General features: G+C 41.3%; 1 protein-coding gene across 1 annotated transcript in view; it reads right to left on the bottom strand.

Annotated features, from left to right (window-relative positions):
• RASA1 (RAS p21 protein activator 1) overlaps positions 1-27011 on the bottom strand; it is a gene marked incomplete in the record, with an annotated part of 550200 nt that overhangs the window by 371566 nt on the left and 151623 nt on the right. The window contains 2 exon segments of the mRNA XM_053701476.1: positions 5069-5225; positions 18092-18212. Of these exon segments, the coding sequence (XP_053557451.1) occupies positions 5069-5225; positions 18092-18212 (278 nt within the window).

The following is a 27011-nucleotide window of genomic DNA, read 5'->3' as shown; positions in this document are numbered from 1 at the left end:
GAGACCATGGTGGACAGGACGACATGTCCACTAGATCTGCATACCAGGTCCTGCGTGGCCACGCAGGCGCTATCAGAATCACCGATGCTCTCTCCTGTTTGATCTTGGCAATCAGTCGAGGTAGTATCGGAAATGGTGGAAACACATAAGCCATGTTGAAGACCCAAGGGGCTGTCAGAGCATCTATCAGCGCCGCTCCCGGGTCTCTGGACCTGGATCCGTAACAAGGAAGCTTGGCGTTCTGGCGAGACGCCATGAGATCCAGATCTGGTTTGCCCCAACGATGAATCAGTTGAGTGAAGACCTCCGGATGAAGTTCCCACTCCCCCGGATGAAAAGTCTGGCGACTTAGAAAATCCGCCTCTCAGTTCTCCACGCCTGGGATGTAGATCGCTGACAGGTGGCAAGAGTGAGACTCTGCCCAGCGAATTATCTTTGAGACTTCCAACATCGCTAGGGAATTCCTGGTTCCCCCTTGATGGTTGATGTAAGCCACAGTCGTGATGTTGTCCGACTGAAATCTGATGAACCTCAGTGTTGCTGAGGCCAAGCTAGAAGAGCATTGAATATTGCTCTTAACTCCAGAATATTTATTGGGAGGAGTTTCTTCTCCTGAGTCCATAATCCCTGAGCCTTCAGGGAGTTCCAGACTGCGCCCCAACCTAGAAGGCTGGCATCTGTTGTTACAATTGTCCAATCTGGCCTGCGAAAGGTCATCCCCTTGGACAGATGTACCCGAGAAATTCACCAGAGGAGAGAATCTTTGGTCTCTTGATCCAGATTTAGTAGAGAGGACAAATCTGAGTAATCCCCATTCCACTGACTTAGCATGCATAATTGCAGAGGTCTGAGATGCAGGCGCACAAATGGTACTATGTCCATTGCCGCTACCATTAAGCCGATTACTTCCATGCACTGAGCTACTGATGGGCGTGGAATGGAATGAAGGACACGGCAAGCATTTAAAAGTTTTGATAACCTGGCCTCCGTCAGGTAAATTTTCATTTCTACAGAATCTATCAGAGTCCCTAGGAAGGAGACTCTTGTGAGTGGTGATAGAGAACTCTTTTCCACATTCACCTTCCACCCATGCGACCTCAGAAATGCCAGAACTATCTCTGTATGAGACTTGGCAATTTGAAAACTTGACGCCTGTATCAGAATGTCGTCTAGATACGGAGCCACCACTATGCCGCGCAGTCTTAGCACCGCTAGGAGCCCAGAACCTTTGTAAAAATTCTCGGGGCCGTAGCTAACCCGAAGGGAAGAGCTACAAACTGGTAATGCCTGTTTAGAAAGGCAAATCTTAGGTACCAATAATGATCTTTTTGAATCGGTATGTGAAGGTAGGCATCCTTTAAGTCTACTGTGGTCATGTATTGACCCTCTTGGATCATGGGTAGGATGGTTCGAATAGTTTCCATTTTGAATGATGGAACTCTTAGGAATTTGTTTAATATTTTTAGGTCCAAGATTGGTCTGAAGGTTCCCTCTTTCTTGGGAACCACAAACAGATTTGAGTAAAACCCTTGCCCTTGTTCCGTCCGCGGAACTGGGTGGATCACCCCCATTACTAAGAGGTCTTGTACACAGCGTAGAATGCCTCTTTCTTTATTTGGTTTGCTGATAACCTTGAAAGATGAAATCTCCCTTGTGGAGGAGAAGCTTTGAAGTCCAGAAGATATCCCTGAGATATGATCTCCAACGCCCAGGGATCCTGGACATCTCTCGCCCAAGCCTGGGCGAAGAGAGATAGTCTGCCCCCCACTAGATCCGTTTCCGGATAGGGGGCCCTCTCTTCATGCTGTCTTAGGGGCAGAAGTAGGCTTTCTGGCCTGCTTGCCCTTGTTCCAGGGCTGGTTAGCTTTCCAGCCCTGTCTGTAACGAACAGGTCCTTCCTGTTTTGGAGCGGAGGAAGTTGATGCTGCTCCTGCCTTGAAGTTACGAAAGGCACGAAAATTAGACTGTTTGGCCTTTGATTTGGCCCTGTCCTCAGGAAGAGTATGACCCTTACCTCCAGTAATGTCAGCAATAATTTCTTTCAAGCCGGGCCCGAATAAGGTCTGCCCTTTGAAAGGAATATTAAGCAATTTAGAAGTCACGTCAGCTGACCAGGATTTAAGCCATAGCGCTCTGCGCGCCTGGATGGCGAATCCGGAGTTCTTAGCTGTTAGTTTGGTTAAATGTACAACGGCATTAGAAACAAATGCATTAGCTAGCTTAAGTGCTTTAAGCTTGGCCATAATCTCATCCAATGGAGCTGTGCGAATGGCCTCTTCCAGAGACTCAAACCAGAATGCCGCAGCAGCAGTGACAGGCGCAATGCATTTCAAGGGGCTGTAAGATAAAACCTTGTTGAACAAATATTTTCTTAAGGTAACCTAATTTTTTATCCATTGGATCCGAAAAAGCACAACTATCCTCCACTGGGATAGTGGTACGTTTAGCTAAAGTAGAAACTGCTCCCTCCACCTTAGGGACCGTCTGCCATAAGTCTCGTGTGGTGGCATCTATTGGAAACATTTTTCTAAATATCGGAGGAGGGGAAAAGGGCACACCGGGTCTATCCCACTCCTTGCTAATAATTTCTGTAAGCCTTTTAGGTATAGGAAAAACGTCAGTACACACCGGTACCGCAAAGTATCTATCCAACCTACATATCTTCTCTGGAATTGCAACCGTGTTACAATCATTCAGAGCCGCTAATACCTCCCCTAGCAATACACGGAGGTTCTCAAGCTTAAATTTAAAATTAGAAATCTCTGAATCCGGTCTCCCTGGATCAGATCCGTCACCCACAGAATGAAGCTCTCCGTCCTCATGTTCTGCAAATTGTGACGCAGTATCAGACATGGCTCTCACATCATCAGCGCGCTCTGTCCTTAACCCAGAGCTATCGCGCTTGCCTCTTAATTCAGGCAATTTAGATAATACCTCTGTCATAACAGCAGCCATGTCTTGCAAAGTGATTTGTATGGGCCTCTCTGATGTACTTGGCGCCACAATATCACGCGCCTCCTGAGCGGGAGGCGAAGGTACTGACACGTGAGGGGAGTTAGTCGGCATAACTTCCCCCTCGTTGTCTGGTGATAATTTCTTTACAGATATAAATTGACTTTTATTCAAAGTGACATCAATACATTTAGTACACATTTCTGTGGGGCTCCACATTGGCCTTCAAACATAGTGAACAAACAGATTCATCTGTGTCAGACATGTTTAAACAGACTAGCAATGAGACTAGCAAGCTTGGAAAATCTTTTCAAATAAGTTTACAAGCAATATAAAAAACGCTACTGCGCCTTTAAGAAGCACAAAAAAATTGTCACAGTTGAAATAACAATGAACCAAATCAGTTATAGCAACCAAATTTTCACAGTAAATGTATTAAGTTAGCAAAGCATTGCACCCACTAGCAAATGGATGATTAACCCCTTAATACCCAAAAACGGATAATCAATTTAACAATTAACGTTTTTATCACAGTCAAAACACACTGTCACAGGTCTGCTGTGACTGATTACCTCCCTCAAAATGAATTTTGAAGACCCCTGAGCTCTTTAGAGACGTCCTGGATCAAGGAGGAAGAAGCAGGAAGACTAACTGAATTTTTACTGCGCAAAAAAGCGCTAAAATAGGCCCCTCCCACTCCTATTACAACAGTGGGAAACCTCAGTTAACCATTTCTATGTAGAAATAAACGACAGCCATGTGGAAAATCATGCCCAAAAGATTTATCACCAAAGTACCTCACAAAAAAACGAATAACATGCCAGTAAATGTTTTAAACATACACTTTAAAAGTTAGGTAGTGTTATTAATAAGCCTGCTACCAGTCGCTTCTACTGCAGTTAAGGCTCATACATTACTTCAGTATTAACAGTATTTTCTTAGTCAAATTCCATTCCTTAGAAAATTACTTATTGTACATACATTCATCAGCCTGATACCAGTCGCTACTGCATTTAAGGCTGTACTTACATTACATCGGTATCAGCAGTATTTTCTTAGTCAATTCCATTCCTTAGAAAAATATTCTACTGCACATACCTCATCTGCAGGGGACCCCGCATGCTATTCCCTTTCTGAAGTTACCCCAATCCTCAGAATGTGCGAGAACAGCCAGTGGATCTTAGTTACTTCTGCTAAGATCATAGAAAACGCAGGCAGATTCTTCTTCCAAATACTGCCTGAGAGAAAAAAACAGCACACTCCGGTGCCATTTAAAATAACAAACTTTTGATTGAAGAAATAATGAAGTATAAAAATTCCACACTCCTCTCACACCTTCCTACTATGTCAGTTGCAAGAGAATGACTGGGTATGACATGTGAGGGGAGGAGCTATATAGCAGCTCTGCTTGGGTGATCCTCTTGCAACTTCCTGTTGGGAAGGGAATATATCCCATAAGTAATGGATGACCCGTGGACTGAATACACTTAACAAGAGAAAGTAATTGTATTTCTGTACTCCACAAAGGGGCTTCTCTAGTTTATATTATAACCCCAAAGCCAGTATGGGCTCCTATTTCATATATGGCTACCCTTGATGACAGTTTAGTAAGGTGATCACAGAAACAACAGTGGCAAATTTCATATTTTTACAGTTTTTGCCACAGCTTTTTCACATGCCATAAAATATAAAATATAATAATGGTATATTCTGAATCTGATGGGCCTGCTGAAAAATGTGTGTGGGTCACTCACTGAAATTTGACTTGCAATACTGTTTATGTGTAAGTAACAAAAAAAGCTCAACATTGGCCCTGTACTGGGGTGTGTGAAAAAGGCTTAGCCGTGATGATAAACATGGCAGAATATGTGGCCAACATGACCTTAAAAGTGCTACATTGTGGTTTTAACAGTCAGCCCACTGCGTGTTGGTTACAGTAGTTGAATGAAAAAATAGAAAATTGGGTCAAAGTAAAGGGGTTGTATTAGAGTATAACTGTGTGATAATGATAAAAAAATAAGGGCTGCAGAGAAAGACATGGTTTGCTGTATTGTATGTTTTTGATAATCATAATGAAAAATTAAGAGCAAAATAAAGAGGATTTGGAACCTCTCACCTGCCAAACAGACTGTCATGGACTATATAGACAGAACATACACTCAAATCAATTAATCCTTTGGGCTTTGTAGCACGCTTTTCACTTTCAAAAAAAATAAGTTGGGCATCATTACCCTCTAAGATAAAATACAAGTTCTTCCAACGTTTACTTTTACCTGAAAGAAAAAAAAAAAAAAATCAGTTATGTAAAATGTATTTAGGCAGCGTTCATAATGCTCTATAGCATTTCATCTAAATGTTTAGCTTTTTTAAATACAAAACACTAAACATACAAGGCAAACATCAATGACACACTGATTTTTTTTATATAGAAAATCCTCTGATATAAATCAAACTCAAAAGTTTTGTCTTCTTAAAATTTACAAAAAAATGCATATTTTGTTATTCTTGTGTACTTAGTTACTGAGTAAAAGTTTGGGTTAAAAACCCAAAATGTTTCTTTCATGATTTAGGTAGAAAATACAATTTTAAACAAGTTTCTAGTTTACTTCTAATATCAAATTTGCTTCATTCACTTAGTATCATTTGTTGAAGGAGCAACAATGCACTACTGGTTTCTGACTGAACACATGGGTGAGCCAATGACAATCAGTATATATATGCAGCCACCAATCAGCAGCTAGAACCTAGGTTTATTTGCCGCTCCTGAGATAACCTAGATAAACAAGGATAACAAGAGAGGGAAACAAAATAAGGTAGGCTCAAGAGCAGCAATGCTGGGAAGTTGCAAGCGATTGGCTGCGGAACATATGCTTTTTGTTATTGTCACACCAAATATATTCAGCAAGGACCCTGTAGTGCACTACTGCTCCTGTGCCTACTATTTAACAAATGATACTAAATGAACAAAGTACATTTAAAAAATATAAGATCTCAGAAAATTGTTTGAAATGGTATGCTCTATTTGTATCATGAAAGTTTAAATTTGGATATTACTATCTGTGTAATTAAAAGCATAGTCTTTCATGCTGGGCTATTAGTTCCTTACCTACTGGAGAGTTAAGATAATCATCTCTGACTCTTCTTCACTTGCTATTCATTGGGGCAGTCCTAAATGTCTCTAACTATGGGAATGGCACAATCAAAAACAATAAAACATGAAATATCAAATGACAGTATGCGATACCGGGGTGCTGTAACTAATAATTCCACCTTTTCTTCCAAACCATCTCTTGCTAAATTACATCCCTTTCTAGCTTTATTTTATTCCTTAATACCCACTTTGATTCCACTCTGTTTACCAATATACATTAACTATGCTTCCTTTATTTGTGTAGGACCAAATAAAGACATTCAGCAATTACACAAGCACTGGATACAGTAGACCACACTACTGCAAAATAATTTTGGGTCCAACAGTTACAAAATGCACAGAAGAGGAAAATCACCAGCAATCCACCACACTAGCAAGCCATACATACAAAAATGGATATAAATTACAACCTTAAGAATGAAGATACGCAATTGGCAATACATATCCAGTAAGCTAACATTTACATATGTAGAGTTCAACCATACACGGACAATCACAACAAATATATATTGTGTAATCCTACATACGAAGAGCAGTAGCATAAAATGCAACCCAGCATGCCAATTACCATTATTTATCCAGCAATCCCACACAGATATGGATCTAAACAAGAGAAAGTATCCATGGGCTTATAGTTTATAAACTAGGCAAGCTAACATGTATAATATACAAATAGTAATCAGCCATGCAATAATAAAATGTATATTAAATAGCCATTTCAATGTAAAAAATAATGCTCTGATTCATTAGAGCATGTAAATAGATCACAGAGGGGTTAAACACATAGCTAAAAAGTAACAACAAGGAGCAGCAGAAACTGCCAGTGAGCCAACTAGAGGATGTCATTTTCTATTATGATGGTCTAATAATTAAACCACATATCATATGGAGGAAGAAAAAAGGTGTATTTCCACATATAGAAGACAAAGATGGTATTTAGCAAGTACACTCACACATTTTTACCTTCTCCATTTCCCTCTTGTCTTGCCTTTCAGTAATTGGCATTTTCATCATCCTTTACAGCCTTCCTTAACATAACCATTCTGTTCATATAAATCATATAAAGGGCTCGACAAACCCAGGAGCCTGGGAGCCACTGGCTCCTAGAATTTAACTCCTGGCTCTTAACTTTTTGGGTTATTCTCCATATAGCTATATACAAATATTATTCTGGTTTCTGGCTTCTAAAAGTGTGCTGGCTCCTAAATATTCTTACTGGCTCCTAAATTTTAAACAGATTTGTCGACCCCTCATTGGAGGTCTTAGGACATTAAATTTGCATCAGCTATGCCATCCTCCACCAGAGTTTTAAATGTCTTTGCTGCTCAGAAACAAAATGCGTGTAAGGATACAGGATTAATTTCTATTAGCACAGATAGGATACATATGAGATTTTAGGTTTAGGTGAACTAATGGAGAGTACACTGGAAGTGGAGGGAGAGAAAAAAGTGGAGGTGATGATGACAATAGCAGAGGCATAAGTTAGAGGCAGGGATACTGTGTGTGTTTGGACACAAGCTGAGATATGTAGGGGCTGCAGTGTTAAAATGGCTTACCGGTGATGGTTACATTTGAAGAGGAAAGTGAACAGAGGAATAGCAAAAAACCTTGCTAGTACTTTGACAGCAATGCACCATCAGAAACCACTCACAAAGCTCACCACATCCCTCAGCTCAAACACTCTCCAATCCCAAAAACAGAATTTATGTTTACCTGATAAATTACTTTCTCCAACGGTGTGTCCGGTCCACGGCGTCATCCTTACTTGTGGGATATTCTCTTCCCCAACAGGAAATGGCAAAGAGCCCAGCAAAGCTGGTCACATGATCCCTCCTAGGCTCCGCCTACCCCAGTCATTCGACCGACGTTAAGGAGGAATATTTGCATAGGAGAAACCATATGATACCGTGGTGACTGTAGTTAAAGAAAATAAATCATCAGACCTGATTAAAAAACCAGGGCGGGCCGTGGACCGGACACACCGTTGGAGAAAGTAATTTATCAGGTAAACATAAATTCTGTTTTCTCCAACATAGGTGTGTCCGGTCCACGGCGTCATCCTTACTTGTGGGAACCAATACCAAAGCTTTAGGACACGGATGAAGGGAGGGAGCAAATCAGGTCACCTAAATGGAAGGCACCACGGCTTGCAAAACCTTTCTCCCAAAAAATAGCCTCAGAAGAAGCAAAAGTATCAAACTTGTAAAATTTGGTAAAAGTGTGCAGTGAAGACCAAGTCGCTGCCCTACATATCTGATCAACAGAAGCCTCGTTCTTGAAGGCCCATGTGGAAGCCACAGCCCTAGTGGAATGAGCTGTGATTCTTTCAGGAGGCTGCCGTCCGGCAGTCTCGTAAGCCAATCTGATGATGCTTTTAATCCAAAAAGAGAGAGAGGTAGAAGTTGCTTTTTGACCTCTCCTGTTACCAGAATAAACAACAAACAAGGAAGATGTTTGTCTAAAATCCTTTGTAGCATCTAAATAGAATTTTAGAGCACGAACAACATCCAAATTGTGCAACAAACGTTCCTTCTTCGAAACTGGTTTCGGACCCAAAGAAGGCACGACTATCTCCTGGTTAATGTTTTTGTTAGAAACAACTTTTGGAAGAAAACCAGGTTTAGTACGTAAAACCACCTTATCTGCATGGAACACCAGATAAGGAGGAGAACACTGCAGAGCAGATAATTCTGAAACTCTTCTAGCGGAAGAAATTGCAGCCAAAAACAAAACTTTCCAAGATAATAACTTAATATCAACGGAATGTAAGGGTTCAAACGGAACCCCCTGAAGAACTGAAAGAACTAAGTTGAGACTCCAAGGAGGAGTCAAAGGTTTGTAAACAGGCTTGATTCTAACCAGAGCCTGAACAAAGGCTTGAACATCTGGCACAGCTGCCAGCTCTTTGTGAAGTAACACAGACAAGGCAGAAATCTGTCCCTTCAAGGAACTTGCAGATAATCCTTTCTCCAATCCTTCTTGAAGAAATGATAGAATCCTAGGAATCTTTACCTTGTCCCAAGGGAATCCTTTAGATTCACACCAACAGATATATTTTTTCCATATTTTGTGGTAAATTTTTCTAGTTACAGGCTTTCTGGCCTGAACAAGAGTATCAATAACAGAATCTGAGAACCCTCGCTTTGATAAGATCAAGCGTTCAATCTCCAAGCAGTCAGCTGGAGTAGGACCAGATTCGGATGTTCGAACGGACCTTGAACAAGAAGGTCTCGTCTCAAAGGTAGCTTCCATGGTGAAGCCGATGACATATTCACCAGATCTGCCTACCAAGTCCTGCGTGGTTACGCAGGAGCTATCAAGATCACCTACGCCCTCTCCTGATTGATCCTGGCTACCAGCCTGGGGATGAGAGGAAACGGCGGGAATACATAAGCTAGGTTGAAGGTCCAAGGTGCTACTAGTGCATCTACTAGAGTCGCCTTGGGATCCCTGGATCTGGACCCGTAGCAAGGAACCTTGAAGTTCTGACGAGAGGCCATCAGATCCATGTCTGGAATGCCCCACAGTTGAGTGATTTGGGCAAAGATTTCCGGATGGAGTTCCCACACCCCCGGATGCAATGTCTGACGAATCAGAAAATCCGCTTCCCAAGTTTCCACTCCTGGGATGTGGATTGCAGACAGGCGGCAGGAGCGAGTCTCCGCCCATTGAATGATTTTGGTCACTTCTTCCATCACCAGGGAACTCCTTGTTCCCCCCTGATGGTTGATGTACGCAACAGTCGTCATGTTGTCTGATTGAAACCGTATGAACTTGGCCCTCGCTAGCTGAGGCCAAGCCTTGAGAGCATTGAATATCGCTCTCAGTTCCAGAATATTTATCGGTAGAAGAGATTCTTCCCGAGACCAAAGACCCTGAGCTTTCAGGGATCCCCAGACCGCGCCCCAGCCCATCAGACTGGCGTCGGTCGTGACAATGACCCACTCTGGTCTGCGGGAGGTCACCCCTAGCGACAGGTTGTCCAGGGACAGCCACCAACGGAGTGAGTCTCTGGTCCTCTGATTTACTTGTATCTTCGGAGACAAGTCTGTATAGTCCCCATTCCACTGACTGAGCATACACAATTGAAATGGTCTTAGATGAATGCGCGCAAAAGGAACTATGTCCATTGCCGCTACCATCAAACCTATCACTTCCATGCACTGTGCTATGGAAGGAAGAGGAACGGAAGGAAGTATCCGACAAGAGTTTAGAAGTTTTGTTTTTCTGGTCTCTGTCAGAAAAATCCTCATTTCTAAGGATTCTATTATTGTTCCCAAGAAGGGAACTCTTGTCGACGGAGATAGAGAACTCTTTTCCACGTTCACTTACCATCCGTGAGATCTGAGAAAGGCCAGGACTATGTCCGTGTGAGCCTTTGCTTGAGGAAGGGACGACGCTTGAATCAGAATGTCGTCCAAGTAAGGTACTACAGCAATGCCCCTTGGTCTTAGCACCGCCAGAAGGGACCCTAGTACCTTTGTGAAAATCCTTGGAACAGTGGCTAATCCGAAAGGAAGCGCCACGAACTGGTAATGCTTGTCCAGGAATGCGAACCTTAGGAACCGATGATGTTCCTTGTGGACAGGAATATGTAGATACGCATCCTTTAAATCCACCGTGGTCAAGAATTGACCTTTCTGGATGAAAGGATTGTTCGAATGGTTTCCATTTTGGACGATGGAACCTTGAGAAACTTGTTTAGGATCTTGAGATCTAAGATTGGTCTGAACGTTCCCTCTTTTTTGGGAACTACGAACAGATTGGAGTAGAACCCCATCCCTCGTTCTTTTAATGGAACAGGATGAATCACTTCCAGAAGATAACCTTGGAAGACTATTTCTAGCGCCCAAGGATCCAGAACATCTCTTGCCCAAGCCTGAGTGAAGAGAGAGAGTCTGCCCCCCACCAAATCCGGTCCCGGATCGGGGGCCCGCATCTCATGCTGTCTTGGGAGCAGTGGCAGGTTTCTTGGCCTGCTTTCCTTTGTTCCAGCCTTGCCTTGGTCTCCAGGCTGGATTGGCTTGAGAAGTATTACCCTCCTGCTTAGAGGACGTAGCACTTGGGGCTGGTCCGTTTCTGCGAAAGGGACGAAAATTAGGTTTATTTTTGGCCTTGAAAGACCTATTCTGAGGAAGGGCGTGGCCCTTGCCCCCAGTGATATCAGAGATAAACTCTTTCAAGTCAGGGCCAAACAGTGTTTTCCCCTTGAAAGGAATGTCAAACAATTTGTTCTTGGAAGACGCATCCGCTGACCAAGATTTTAACCAAAGCGCTCTGCGCGCCACAATAGCAAACCCAGAATTTTTCGCCGCTAACCTAGCCAATTGCAAGGTGGCGTCTAGTGTGAAAGAATTAGCCAATTTAAGAGCACGAATTCTGTCCATAATCTCCTCATAAGAAGAAGAATTACTAATAATCGCCTTTTCTAGCTCATCGCACCAGAAACACGCGGCTGTAGTGACAGGGACAATGCATGCAATTGGTTGTAGAAGGTAACCTTGCTGAACAAACATCTTTTTTAGCAAACCTAATTTTTTTTTTTTTTTTTTTTTTTTTTAAATATGGGGGGAGGTACGAAAGGTACACCGGGCCTGTCCCATTCTTTATTAACAATGTACGCCACCCGCTTGAGTATAGGAAAAGCTTCGGGGGGCCCCGGGGCCTCTAGGAACTTGTCCATTTTACATAGTGTTTCTGGAATGACCAGATAATCACAATCATCCAAATTGGATAACACCTCCTTAAGCAGAGCGCGGAGATGTTCCAACTTAAATTTAAAAGTAATCACATCAGGTTCAGCTTGTTGAGAAATTTTTCCTGAATCTGAAATTTCTCCCTCAGACAAAACCTCCCTGGCCCCCTCAGACTGGTGTAGGGGCCCTTCAGAAACAATATCATCAGCGGCCTCATGCTCTTCAGTATTTTCTAAAACAGAGCAGTCGCGCTTTCGCTGATAAGTGGGCATATTGGCTAAAATGTTTTTGATAGAATTATCCATTACAGCCGTTAATTGTTGCATAGTAAGGAGTATTGGCGCGCTAGATGTACTAGGGGCCTCCTGTATGGGCAAAACTGGTGTAGACGAAGGAGGGGATGATGCAGTACCATGCTTACTCCCCTCACTTGAGGAATCATCTTGGGCATCATTTTTACTAAATTTATTATGACATAAATCACATCTATTTAAATGAGAAGGAACCTTGGCTTCCCCACAGTCAGAACACAATCTATCTGGTAGTTCAGACATGTTAAACAGGCATAAACTTGATAACAAAGCACAAAAAACGTTTTAAAATAAAACCGTTACTGTCACTTTAAATTTTAAACTGAACACACTTTATTACTGCAATTGCGAAAAAGTATGAAGGAATTGTTCAAAATTCACCAAAATTTCACCACAGTGTCTTAAAGCCTTAAAAGTATTGCACACCAAATTTTGAAGCTTTAACCCTTAAAATAACGGAACCGGAGCCGTTTTTATATTTAACCCCTTTACAGTCCCTGGAATCTGCTTTGCTGAGACCCAACCAAGCCCAAAGGGGAATACGATACCAAATAATGCCTTCAGAAAGACTTTTCTATGTATCAGAGCTCCACACACATGCAGCTGCATGTCATGCTGTTCTCAAAAACAAGTGCGCCATACCGGCGCGAAAATGAGGCTCTGACTATGATTAGGGAAAGCCCCAATAGAATAAAGTGTCTAAAACAGTGCCTGCTGATATTCTTTTACAAAAAATACCCAGATTAAATGATTCCTCAAGGCTAAATATGTGTAAATATGATCGATTTAGCCCAGAAAATGTCTACAGTCTTAATAAGCCCTTGTAAAGCCCTTATTTACTGTGTGAATAAAAATGGCTTACCGGATCCCATAGGGAAAATGACAGCTTCCAGCATTACATCGTCTTGTTAGAATGTGTCATACCTCAAGCAGCAAAAGACTGCTCACTGTTCCCCCAACTGAAGTTAATTCCTCTCAACAGTCCTGTGTGGAACAGCCATGGATTTTAGTAACGGTTGCTAAAATCATTTTCCTCATACAAACAGAAATCTTCATCTCTTTTCTGTTTCAGAGTAAATAGTACATACCAGCACTATTTTAAAATAACAAACTCTTGATTGAATAATAAAAACTACAGTTAAACACTAAAAAACTCTAAGCCATCTCCGTGGAGATGTTGCCTGTACAACGGCAAAGAGAATGACTGGGGTAGGCGGAGCCTAGGAGGGATCATGTGACCAGCTTTGCTGGGCTCTTTGCCATTTCCTGTTGGGGAAGAGAATATCCCACAAGTAAGGATGACGCCGTGGACCGGACACACCTATGTTGGAGAAAGCAACATTCTTATTCTTTGCAACAGCAATTGAGAAAAAAACAGAATTTATGTAAGAACTTCCCTGATAAATTCATTTATTTTATATTGGCAAGAGCCCATGAGCTAGTGATGTATGGGATATACAATCCTACCAGGAGGGGCAAAGTTTCCCAAACCTCAAAATGCCTATAAATACACCCCTCACCACACCCACAATTCAGTTTAGCGAATAGCCAAGTAGCGGGGTTATAGAAAAAGGAGCAAAAAGCATCAAAAAAGGAACTGGAAATATAATTGTGCTTTATACAAAAAAACATAACCACCATAAAAAGGGTGGGTCTCATGGACTCTTGCAAATATGAAAGAAATGAATTTATCAGGTAAGTTCTTACATAAATTATGTTTTCTTTCATGTAATTGGCAAGAGTCCATGAGCTAGTGACATATGGGATAGTAATACCCAAGATGTGGAACTCCACAGAAGAGTCACTAGAGAGGGAGGGATAAAATAAAAACAGCCATTTTCCGCTGACAAATTAAATCCACAACCAAAAGAATAAGTTTTTCTTATAATTGAAAAGAAAAAAAAAGACTTAAAACATAAGCAGATGAATCAAACTAAGAGGCAAATACATTAAAACGGTAGAATTTAGTAAATGTATGCAAGGACCACCAAGTCGCTGCTTTGCAAATCTGATTAACTGAAGCTTCATTCTTAAAAGCCCACAAAGTGGAGACTGATCTAGTAGAATAAGCTGTGATTCTCTGAGGCGGGGCCTGACCAGACTCCACATAAGCCTTATGAATCTAAAGCTTTAACCAAGATGCCCAGGAAATGGCAGAAGCTTTCTGACCTTTCCTAGAACCAGAAAAGACAACAAATAGACTAGAAGTCTTCCTGAAATCTTTAGTAGCTTCAACATAATATTTTAAAGCTATTACAACATCCAGAGAATGTAAGGATCTCTCCAAAGTTTTATTAGGATTAGGACACAAAGAGGGGACAACAATTTCCCTATTAATGTTGTTAGAATTCACAACTTTAGGTAACAATTTAAATGAAATCCGCAAAACTGCCTTATCTTGATGAAAAATCACAAGAAACTCACAAGAAAGAGCGGATAATTCAGAAACTCTTCGAGCAGAAGAGATAGCCAAAAGGAACAACACTTTCCAAGAAAGTAGTTTAATATCCAAAGAATGCATAGGCTCAAAAGGAGGAGCCCGTAAAGCTTTCAAGACCAAATTAAGACTCCAAGGAGGAAAGATTGATTTAATGACAGGCTTGCTGCAAACTAAAGCCTGAACAAAACAGTTAATATCAGGAAGTTTAGCAATCTTTCTGTGAAGTAAAACAGAAAGAGCAGAGATTTGTCCCTTCAAGGAACTTGCAGACAAACCTTTATCCAAACCATCCTGAAGAAAGTGTAAAATTCTAGGAATTCTAAAAGAATGCCAGGAGAATTTATGAAAAGAATACCATGAAATATAAGTCTTCCAAACTCGATAATAAATCTTCGTGGAAACAGATTTACGAGCCTGTAACATAGTATCAATCACTGAGTCAGAGAAACCTCTATGACTAAGCAATCAATGTCCAAACCTTCAAATTTAATGATTTGAGATCCTGTTGGAAAAACGGTCCTTGAGACAGAAGGTCTGGTCTTAAAGGAAGTGGCTAAGGTTGACAAATGGACATCCGGACAAGGTCCGCATACCAGAACCTGTAAGGCCATGTTGGTGCTACCAGAAACACAAACACATGTTCCATGATGATCTTGGAGATCACTTTTGGAAGAAGAACTAGAGGCGGGAAAATATAAGCAGGTTGGTAAAACCAAGGAATTGCTAATGCATCCACAGACTCCCTGGACAGGTACCTGGGAAGTTTCTTGTTCAGATGGAAAGCCATCAGATCTATTTCTGGAAGACCCCACATACGAACAATCTGAAAAATGGATTGACCACTCCCCCGAATGTAAAGTCTGACGGCTGAGATAATCTGCTTCCCAATTGTCTACACCTGTGATATGTACCGCAGAAATTAGACAAGAGCTGGATTCCGCCCAAGCAAGTATACAAGATACTTCTTGCATAGCTAGAGGACTGCAAGTCCCACCCTGATGATTGACATATGCCACAGTTGTGACATTGTCTGTCTGAAAACAAATGAATGGTTCTCTCTTCAATAGAGGCCAAACCTGAAGAGCCCTAAAATAGCACGGAGTTCTAAAATATTGATTGGTAACCTCGACTCTTGAGATTTCCAAACCCCTTGTGCTGTCAGATCCCCAGACAGCTACCCAACCTGAAAGACTTGCAACTGTTGTGATTACAGTCCAGGTTGGACGAACAAAGGAGGCCCCTTGAACTATACAATGGTGATCTAACCACCAAACTTTATAAACAGAGAGAAAGGACAGAAGCATTTATATGGCACACTTGGGGGGTATTGTCATCTCATACATATGTAGGTGGTGAGTTCATTGTGTAGAATTGTGAGTTATATTAAAACTTAACATTTATTAAATATATATATAAAATAGTTCAAGTGTTGTGGACCATGCCACTTTTAATAAAAACGTTGCATCAAGTTATAGTATAACTTGATGCAACGTTTTTATTAAAAGTGGCATGGTCCACAACACTTGAACTATTTTATATATATATTTAATAAATGTTAAGTTTTAATATAACTCACAATTCTACACAATGAACTCACCACCTACATATGTATGAGATGACAATACCCCCCAAGTGTGCCATATAAATGCTTCTGTCCTTTCTCTCTGTTTATAAAATTAAACTATGTTTTGGCATTAGGCACTACCTTATCCTATACTTAGGTTTATAAGGAATTAGGTTTGTGGGTTGTCACCTCCAGTTCTTTCCCACCTTCCCTTTAGGTTAAAAGGGATTTATTCCATAGATCTAACCACCAAGTCAGAGAGAGTCAAACATTGGGATTTAAGGATATTAATTGTGATATCTTTGTATAATCCCTGCACCATTGATCCAGCATACAAAGCTGAGGAGGTCTCATATGAAAACGAGCAAAGGGGATCGCGTCCGATGCTGCAGTCATGAGACCTAAAACTTCCATGCACAAAGCCACTGAAGGGAATGACTGAGACTGAAGGTTCCGACAAGCTGAAACCAATTTTATTTGTCTCTTGTCTGTTAGAGACAGAATCATGGACACTGAATCTATCTGGAAACCTAAAAAGGTGACCCTTGTCTGAGGAATCAAGGAACTTTTTGGTAAATTGATCCTCCAACCATGTCTTTGAAGAAACAACACTAGTTGATTTGTGTGAGATTCTGCGGAATGTAAAGACTGAGCCAGAACCAAGATATCGTCCAAATAAGAAAACACTGGAATACCCTGTTCTCTGCTTACAGAGAGTAGGGCACCGAAAATCTTCGAAAAAATTCTTGTAGCCGTCGCTTGGCCAAATGGAAGAGCGACAAATTGTTAATGCATGTCTAGAAAAGAGAATCTCAGAAACCGATAGTGATCTGGATTAATCGGAATGTGAAGATATGCATCCTGTAAGTCTATCGTGGACATATAATGACCTTGCTGAACAAAAGGCAGAATAGTTCTTATAGTCACCATTTTGAAAGTTGGCACTCTTACAAAACGGTTCAAAATTTTCAGATCCAGAACTGGCCAAAATGAATTTTCTTTCTTTGGGACAATTAATAGATTTGAACAAAACCCCAGACCCTGTTCCTCAAAACAGAACTGGTATAATTACCCCTGAAAGCTCTAGATCTAAAACACACTTCAGAAAAGCCTGAGCCTTCACTGGATTTGCTGGAACGCGTGAGAGGAAAAATCTTCTCACAGAAGGTCTTACTCTGAATCCTATTCGATACCCTTAAGAGAATGCTCTGAATCCAATGATTTTTGACAGAATCTGCCAAACACCAGCTGAACTGGAATGAGACTTCTGCAGACTTCTGGGCTGGCTTTGGTTTCTTAAAAGGTTTCTTAAAAGGTTTCTTAAAAGGTTTCTTAAAAGGCTTGGATTTATTCCAACATGAAGAAGGCTTCCAATTGGAACAAGATTTGGTTTCTGTTCCTTATTCTATCAAAAAGAATGTCATTACAATTAACCCCAGCTGCAATTCCCATACCAGTTAAACTCTAATCACAAGCCTTCGAAAAAAATTAACACAATCCTCCATCTCTACCCACAGCTATTACTGTGACTCTCTAATGTCACCAACCATAACATCACCTGCTCTGCTACAACTGCACAAGCCCCAGCTGCAGTCTAGACCCAATAGCCAGTTCTTCTCAAATCACAACAAACATTACAACAGATTCCCCACTACATGATTCCACATTTTGCTATAGCTTTAAAACATCAAAACATATACACTCTCTAACACGTGTAGGACCCTGCACCTATTACAAGGATCCCTCAAATTGACTACCACCAAAAAATATCAATTAAAAAAACATAATTTAAAAAAACATAATTTAAAAAATTAAAATGAAAACAGAGTAATTTTCTACAAATTATTCAGAAAATTGAATAAATAGTTTGGTGTATTTAACATTTTTATTCCACATTTTACTATCTACAGATCTATAGGAAAAAAATGATTTTTTTTTTTGTTTCTAAAAAAAAAAAAAAAAAAAAAAAAAACTTACTCTTTTTCAGAAGGTAACCTTTCTTAACAATATTTTTATAAAAGGCATCTTTTGTTTTTCGGCGGATTGTGTTGTAGATTTCTTTGCCATCCAATAAATCATTCAGTACTTGATCTTGATGCTGAGGAATAAATGATAGTGATTAAAAGTTTAAATAAAAAATGAGGACTGCTCAAAACAAGTTTTATAAATACAGGTAAATAATTTTTTCATGCTAAAAATTATACTAAACAGACATACTGTAAGTTTTTCAACCCATCAGTCCCCAATTATCAATTTACCGGCTGAAGTGTATTGTTTACAAATCACTCCTTTACCACTCTTTTTAATTTTAAATACTGTTGTATTCTCTAAAGACAAGCTATGCAAACAAGAGGCAGCAGCAGTAGCATGAGGGAGGAAGAGATGGGTACCAACATGTTCATTTTTCAATTGTTCTCTCTAAGTATCAGCCTTATTGTATATAGAGAGATAAGATGAGGCCTTTGTATAAAGAGAAAGGGCTAAACAAAAACAGAATTTATGCTTACCTGATAAATTACTTTCTCCAACGGTGTGTCCGGTCCACGGCGTCATCCATAACTTGTGGGAATATTCTCTTCCCCAACAGGAAATGGCAAAGAGCACAGCAAAAGCTGTCCATATAGTCCCTCCTAGGCTCCGCCCATCCCAGTCATTCGACCGACGGACAGGAGAAAAAACAGGAGAAACCATAAGGTGCCGTGGTGACTGTAGTTAAAGAAAGAAATTCATCAAACCTGATTAAAAAACCAGGGCGGGCCGTGGACCGGACACACCGTTGGAGAAAGTAATTTATCAGGTAAGCATAAATTCTGTTTTCTCCAACATTGGTGTGTCCGGTCCACGGCGTCATCCATAACTTGTGGGAACCAATACCAAAGCTTTAGGACACGGATGAAGGGAGGGAGCCAATCAGGTTACCTAAACAGAAGGCACCACGGCTTGCAAAACCTTTCTCCCAAAAATAGCCTCCGAAGAAGCAAAAATATCAAATTTGTAGAATTTGGCAAAAGTGTGCAGGGAAGACCAAGTCGCTGCCTTACATATCTGATCAACAGAAGCCTCGTTCTTGAAGGCCCATGTGGAAGCCACAGCACTAGTAGAGTGAGCTGTGATGCGTTCAGGAGGCTGCCATCCTGCAGTCTCGTAAGCCAATTGGATGATGCTTTTTAGCCAAAAGGAAAGAGAGGTAGCAGTAGCTTTTTGACCTCTCCTCTTGCCAGAATAAACGACAAACAGAGAAGATGTTTGTCTGAAATCCTTTGTTGCTTCTAAATAGAACTTTAAAGCACGAACTACATCTAAATTGTGTAACAAACGTTCCTTCTTTGAAACTGGATTCGGACACAAAGAAGGCACAACTATTTCCTGGTTAATATTCTTGTTGGAAACAACCTTTGGAAGGAAACCAGGTTTAGTACGCAAAACAACCTTATCTGAATGGAACACCAGATAGGGCGGATTACACTGCAAAGCAGATAACTCAGAAACTCTTCTAGCAGAACAAATAGCAACCAAAAACAGAACTTTCCAAGATAAGATCTTGATATCTATGGAATGTAGAGGTTCAAACGGAACCCCTTGAAGAACTGAAAGAACTAAATTCAGACTCCAGGGAGGAGTCAAAGATCTGTAAACAGGCTTGATCCTGACCAAAGCCTGAACAAAAGCTTGAACATCAGGCACAGCTGCCAGTCGTTTGTGTAACAAGACAGATAAAGCAGAAATCTATCCCTTTAGAGAACTCGCTGATAATCCCTTATCCAAACCTTCTTGTAGAAAGGAAAGGATCCTAGGAATTTTAATCTTACTCCATGAGAATCCCTTGGATTCACACCAACAGATATATCTTTTCCATATTTTATGGTAAATTTTTTCTAGGTACAGGTTTTCTGGCTTGTACCAGAGTATCTATTACAGAATCCGAAAACCCACGCTTAGATAAAATCAAGCGTTCAATTTCCAAGCCGTTAGCTGGAGGGAAACTAGATTTGGATGTTCGAATGGACCTTGTACTAGAAGATCCTGTCTCAAAGGTAGCTTCCATGGTGGAGCCGATGACATATTCACCAGGTCTGCATACCAAGTCCTGCGTGGCCACGCAGGAGCTATCAAGATCACCGAGGCCCTCTCCTGCTTGATCCTGGCTACCAGCCTGGGAATGAGAGGAAACGGTGGAAACACATAAGCTAGGTTGAAGGTCCAAGGCGCTACTAATGCATCCACTAGAGTCGCCTTGGGATCCCTGGATCTGGACCCGTAGCAAGGAACCTTGAAGTTCTGACGAGACGCCATCAGATCCATGTCTGGAATGCCCCATAATTGAGTCAACTGGGCAAATATCTCCGGGTGGAGTTCCCACTCCCCCGGATGGAATGTCTGACGACTCAGATAATCCGCCTCCCAGTTTTCCACTCCTGGGATGTGGATCGCAGATAGGTGGCAGGAGTGATCCTCCGCCCATTTTATGATTTTGGTCACTTCTCTCATCGCCAGGGAACTCCTTGTTCCCCCCTGATGGTTGATGTAAGCAACAGTCGTCATGTTGTCTGATTGGAATCTTATGAATCTGGCCTTTGCTAGTTGAGGCCAAGCCCTGAGAGTATTGAATATCGCTCTCAGTTCCAGAATGTTTATCGGGAGAAGAGACTCTTCCCGAGACCATAGCCCCTGAGCTTTCAGGGAGTCCCAGACCGCGCCCCAGCCCACTAGACTGGCGTCGGTCGTGACGATGACCCACTCTGGTCTGCGGAAGCTCATTCCCTGGGACAGGTGATCCTGGGTTAGCCACCAACGGAGTGAGTCTCTGGTCTTCTGATCTACTTGAATCACTGGAGACAAGTCTGTATAGTCCCCATTCCACTGTTTCAGCATGCACAGTTGTAATGGTCTTAGATGAATTCGCACAAAAGGAACTATGTCCATTGCTGCAACCATCAACCCTACTTCCATGCACTGAGCTATGGAAGTCGTGGAACAGAGTGAAGAACTTGACAAGCGTTTAGAAGTTTTGACTTTCTGACATCTGTCAGGAAAATCTTCATTTCTAAAGAATTTATTATTGTCCCCAAGAAAGGAACTCTTGTCGACGGAGACAGGGAACTTTTTTCTATGTTCACTTTCCATCCGTGAGATCTGAGAAAGGCCAGAACGATGTCTGTGTAAGCCTTTGCCTTTGAAAGAGACGACGCTTGTATCAGAATGTCGTCCAAGTAAGGTGCCACTGCAATGCCCCTTGGTCTTAGAACCGCTAGAAGGGACCCGAGTACCTTTGTGAAAATCCTTGGAGCAGTGGCTAGCCCGAATGGGAGAGCCACAAACTGGTAATGTTTGTCCAGAAAGGCGAACCTTAGGAACTGATGATGATCTTTGTGGATAGGAATATGTAGATACGCATCCTTTAGATCCACGGTAGTCATAAATTGACCCTCCTGGATTGTAGGTAAAATCGTTCGAATAGTTTCCATTTTGAACGATGGCACTCTGAGAAATTTGTTTAGGATCTTTAAATCCAGAATTGGTCTGAAAGTTCCCTCTTTTTTGGGAACTACAAACAGATTTGAGTAAAAACCCATTCCTTGTTCCACGGTTGGAACTGGGTGTATCACTCCCATTTTTAACAGGTCTTCTACACAATGTAAGAATGCCTGTCTCTTTATTTGGTTTGAAGATAAGTGAGACATGTGGAACCTTCCCCTTGGGGGTAGTTCCTTGAATTCCAGAAGATAACCCTGAGAAACTATTTCTAGTGCCCAGGGGTCCTGAACATCTCTTGCCCAAGCCTGAGCAAAGAGAGAGTCTGCCCCCTACTAGATCCGGTCCCGGATCAGGGGCTACTCCTTCATGCTGTTTTGGTAGCAGCAGCAGGCTTCTTGGTCTGCTTACCCTTGTTCCAGCCTTGCATCGGTTTCCAAGCTGGTTTGGTTTGTGAAGCATTACCCTCTTGTCTAGAGGCTGCAGAGTTGGAGGCCGGTCCGTTCCTAAAATTGCGAAAGGAACGAAAATTAGACTTATTCTTGGCCTTGAAAGGCCTATCTTGTGGAAGGGCGTGGCCCTTACCCCCAGTGATGTCTGAGATAATCTCTTTCAATTCTGGCCCAAAAAGGGTTTTACCCTTGAAAGGGATATTAAGCAATTTTGTCTTGAAAGATACATCCGCTGACCAAGACTTTAGCCAGAGCGCTCTGCGCGCCACAATTGCAAACCCTGAATTTTTTGCCGCTAATCTTGCTAACTGCAAAGCGGCATCTAAAATAAAGGAATTAGCTAACTTAAGTGCGTGAATTCTGTCCATAACCTCCTCATACGGAGTCTCTCTACTGAGCGACTTTTCTAGTTCCTCGAACCAGAACCACGCTGCTGTAGTGACAGGAATAATGCACAAAATAGGTTGCAGGAGGTAACCTTGCTGTACAAAAATCTTTTTAAGCAAACCCTCCAATTTTTTATCCATAGGATCTTTGAAAGCGCAATTATCCTCGATAGGAATAGTAGTGCGCTTGGCTAGTGTAGAAACTGCCCCCTCGACCTTAGGGACTGTCTGCCATAAGTCCTTTCTGGGGTCAACCATAGGAAATAATTTCTTAAATATAGGAGGGGGGACAAAAAGGTATGCCGGGCTTCTCCCACTCCTTATTCACTATGTCCGCCACCCGCTTGGGTATAGGAAAAGCGTCGGGGTGCACCGGAACTTCTAGGAACTTGTCCATCTTGCACATTTTTTCTGGAATGACCAGGTTGTCACAATCAAGAGTAGATAGCACCTCCTTAAGCAGTGCGCGGAGATGCTCTAATTTAAATTTAAATGTCACAACATCAGGTTCTGCCTGTTGAGAAATTTATACCTGAATCAGAAATTTCCCCATCTGACAAAACCTCCCTCATGGCCACTTCAGATTGGTGTGAGGGTATGACAGAGCAATTATCATCAGCGCCCTCCTGCTCTACAGTGTTTAAAACAGAGCAATCGCGCTTTCTCTGAAATGCAGGCATTTTGGATAAAATATTTGCTATGGAGTTATCCATTACTGCCGTCAATTGTTGCATAGTAACAAGCATTGGCGCGCTAGAAGTACTAGGGGTCTCCTGCGTGGGCAAAACTGGTGTAGACACAGAAGGAGATGATTTAGAACTATGTCTACTCCCTTCATCTGATGAATCATCTTGGGAAACTTTATTATCTGTGGCAGTACTGTCCTTACTTTGTTTGGACGCTATGGCACAATTATCACACAATTTTGAAGGGGGAGACACCTTGGCTTCCATACATACAGAACAAAGTTTATCTGAAGGCACAGACATGTTAAACAGGCTTAAACTTGTCAATAAAGTACAAAAAGACGTTTTAAAACAAAACCGTTACTGTCTCTTTAAATTTTAAACAGGGCACACTTTATTACTGAATATGTGAAAAACTATGAAGGAATTGTTCAAATTTAACCAAATTTTCACCACAGTGTCTTAAAGCATTCAAAGCATTGCACCCCAAATTTCAGACCTTTAACCCTTAAAACCGGAGCCGGTTACAATTTTAACCCCTCTACAGTCCCAGCTACAGCCTTTGCTGCGACTTTACCAAACCCAGGGGGGTACACGATACCAAATGAAGCCTTCTAAGAACCTTTTCAACTACTTTCAGACCCACACACATGCAGCTGCATGTCCTGCTCTCAAAAGTAACTGTGCAGTAATGGCGCGAAAATGAGGCTCTGCCTACTACAGAGAAGGCCCTTCCTGACTGGGAAGGTGTCTAAACCAGTGCCTGACGTAAAAGAACGTTCCCCAAAGTTTATAAAGTGTGAATTTCAACATCAAGCTGTATAAAATGCCCAAATAAAGCAATCGATCTAGCCCATAAAAGTGTCTACCAGTTTTATAGCCCATATTAAGCCCTTTATTCTGTTTGAGACTAAGAAAATGGCTTACCGGTCCCCATGAGGGGAAATGACAGCCTTCCAGCATTACACAGTCTTGTTAGAAATATGGCTAGTCATACCTTAAGCAGAAAAGTCTGCCAACTGTTTCACCCAACTGAAGTTATCTCATCTCAACAGTCCTATGTGGAAACAGCAAACGATTTTAGTTACTGCTGCTAAAATCATATTCCTCTCACAAACAGAACTCTTCATCTTTTTCTGTTTCAGAGTAAATAATACATACCAGCACTATTTTAAAATAACAAACTCTTGATAGTAGAATAAAAAACTACAACTAATCACCACATACTCTTCACTATCTCCGTGGAGATGCTGCTTGTTCAGCGGCAAAGAGAATGACTGGGGTGGGCGGAGCCTAGGAGGGACTATATGGACAGCTTTTGCTGTGCTCTTTGCCATTTCCTGTTGGGGAAGAGAATATTCCCACAAGTTATGGATGACGCCGTGGACCGGACACACCAATGTTGGAGAAATGTATGTTTACCTGATGGTGAGAATTCACGAGACATTACATGTGAAATTAAAGTCCAGTCCTACAGGAGTAGGTAAAACACCCACAACAATATAGCTTTAAGCACCCCTTCCCATGATTCCTTAGTCATACATATGGCCAAGAGAGAGAATAAAAAGAAAAGCAGAAAAGGAAATAGCAGGGTAAAAAGGGAAAAATGGTACCACCGCAAACTTATGAAAGAAAAAAAAACAGGGCCGGGTCTCATGGAGTCTTGCCATCATGAAAGAAATTAATTCATCAGGTAAGCATTGTTTTCTTTTATAAGATGGTGAGAATCCACAAACCATCACATGTGGGATTCTATACACATGCTATGAAGTCAACAAGACCATTATGAAATAGGGCAGGAAAAAAATTAAGGCAAGTAGGGATGCTAAACAGACACTGCGGCCTGCAGAACTTTCCTACCAAAAGTAGCGTCAGAAGAGTTAGGATAACAGACCGGATAACCATTCTTATCCTGACCGAGGCTTGAAAAAAATGTCAGTAAGTCTCAAAATCTTCTTTTGATACAAGGCTAAAAGGGAAGAAAGTTTGCCTTAGAGGAAACTGGCTAATAAACCATTTTCCATCCTGCAAAAATGTAAGAAAGTTCCAACAGCAATTCTAAAATTAGCCAATATTTACTTTATTAACTGCAAAAATGTAAGAGTTCCAACAGCAATTCTAAAATTAGCCAATATAATTTACTTTATTACCTTAGTCTTATGTTTGCCTCCGCTAGACAGAGGAAGGTGGAGAATAAAGGTGCAGTTTGATTCCTCAGTTAGAGGGGTTCCCAGATTGAGTTGAGGCTCAATTTTTGGCGAAGGGATGTATTTGGAGTATGGGTAGTGGCATATTTTTCACCTGTTGGGATTTAGTCACAAGACTTCCACAGGTGTCGCAGGGACTTGTCCTTTGCCTCCTCCTGTTTAGTCGTCGATATACTCCTATACCAGATCCTCTTATGTTTCAGCACTAGTTTGGCTTCCTACTAGTTTCCTCCAGAAGTAGGGTGCCTATTGGTAAGTACTATATTTGTTGTATTATTTCTAGCACTCTGTAAGTCTCCTAGGTTTTTATATATCTATATAATCTCTCTCTCTCTCTCTCTCTCTCCTTGGGACAGGTAAGTATTTTGGTAATTCCCCCGTTTAAACATTATGAATTTTTCAAGCATGCATCCATATTTTTTTTAACTCTCTCCTGGTTTTCGCGGTTAGATTCTTACATTCAGAGGGGGATCCTACACAGGAGCTCCGCCTCCCCCTCTTTTAACCTGCTTAATATAACCCAAATAATAATGGCAATATTCTACCAAAAAATATTAGTGGTTTAGTTTGTCTGCCAATTTGGGCACTTGTACAGTATTGTGTACTAATATTTCAATAAATAATATTAAAATATAGCTCCTGGATTGTAGGAACTTAGCTGATATTTGATTCTTGTAAAAACTACCCTGAATTAAAGATACAGAAGCCCCATACCATTAAAGGGATATGAAACCCAATATTTTTTGCTTAAAATTACATGCTTTATCTGAATCATAAAATAAAAAAAAAATGTTGGTTTCATATCCCTTTAACAATAGATTTATTGACGGGTAATAATTTAAGGAGCTATGATTTAATCATTGTATGTGTGTAGCTGAATGTCTGTTTTCAAACATAATTTAATAAACTTAGTGGTGTGACTGAAAGATTTTTTTTGTATAAAACAAAATTTATGCTTACCTGATAAATTTCTTTCCACGGATTCATCCTAACTTTTGGGATATTGTCCTTCCTGACAGGAAGTAGCAAAGAGAGCACCACAGCAGAGCTGTCTATATAGCTCCCCCCTTAACTCCACCCCCCAGTCATTCGACCGAAGGCCAAGGAAGAAAAGGAGAAACTATAAAAGGTGCAGAGGTGACTGAAGTTTACATAAAAAAATACTATCTGTCTTGAATAGACAAGGCGGGCCGTGGACTCTGTACATCGCAAAAGAAAGAAATTTATCAGGTAAGCATACATTTTGTTTTCTTTTGCATGATGTACCGAGTCCACGGATTCATCCTTACTTGTGGGATACCAATACCAAAGCTTTAGGACACGGATGAAGGGAGGGACAAGACAGGAACCTAAATGGAAGGCACCACTGCTTGCAAAACCTTTCTCCCAAAAATAGCCTCCGAAGAAGCAAAATTATCAAATTTATAAAATGTTGAAAAGGTATGAAGCGACGACCAAGTCGCAGCCTTACAAGTCGGTTCAACAGAAGCATCATTTTTAAAAGCCCATGTGGAAGCTACCGCTCTAGTAGAATGAGCTGTAATCCTTTCAGGAGGCTGCTGTCCAGCAGTCTCATAAGCCAAACGGATGATGCTTTTCAGCCAAAAGGAAAGAGAAGTCGCCGTAGCCTTTTGACCCCTACACTTTCCAGAATAGACAACAAACAAAGAAGATGTTTGACGAATATCTTTGGT

Source organism: Bombina bombina, chromosome 2 (assembly GCF_027579735.1).
Source record: "Bombina bombina isolate aBomBom1 chromosome 2, aBomBom1.pri, whole genome shotgun sequence".
NCBI classification, from domain to species: domain Eukaryota; kingdom Metazoa; phylum Chordata; class Amphibia; order Anura; family Bombinatoridae; genus Bombina; species Bombina bombina.
The sequence above is the reverse complement of the archived record's forward strand: the minus strand, read 5'-3'. Positions and strand labels throughout refer to the sequence as shown.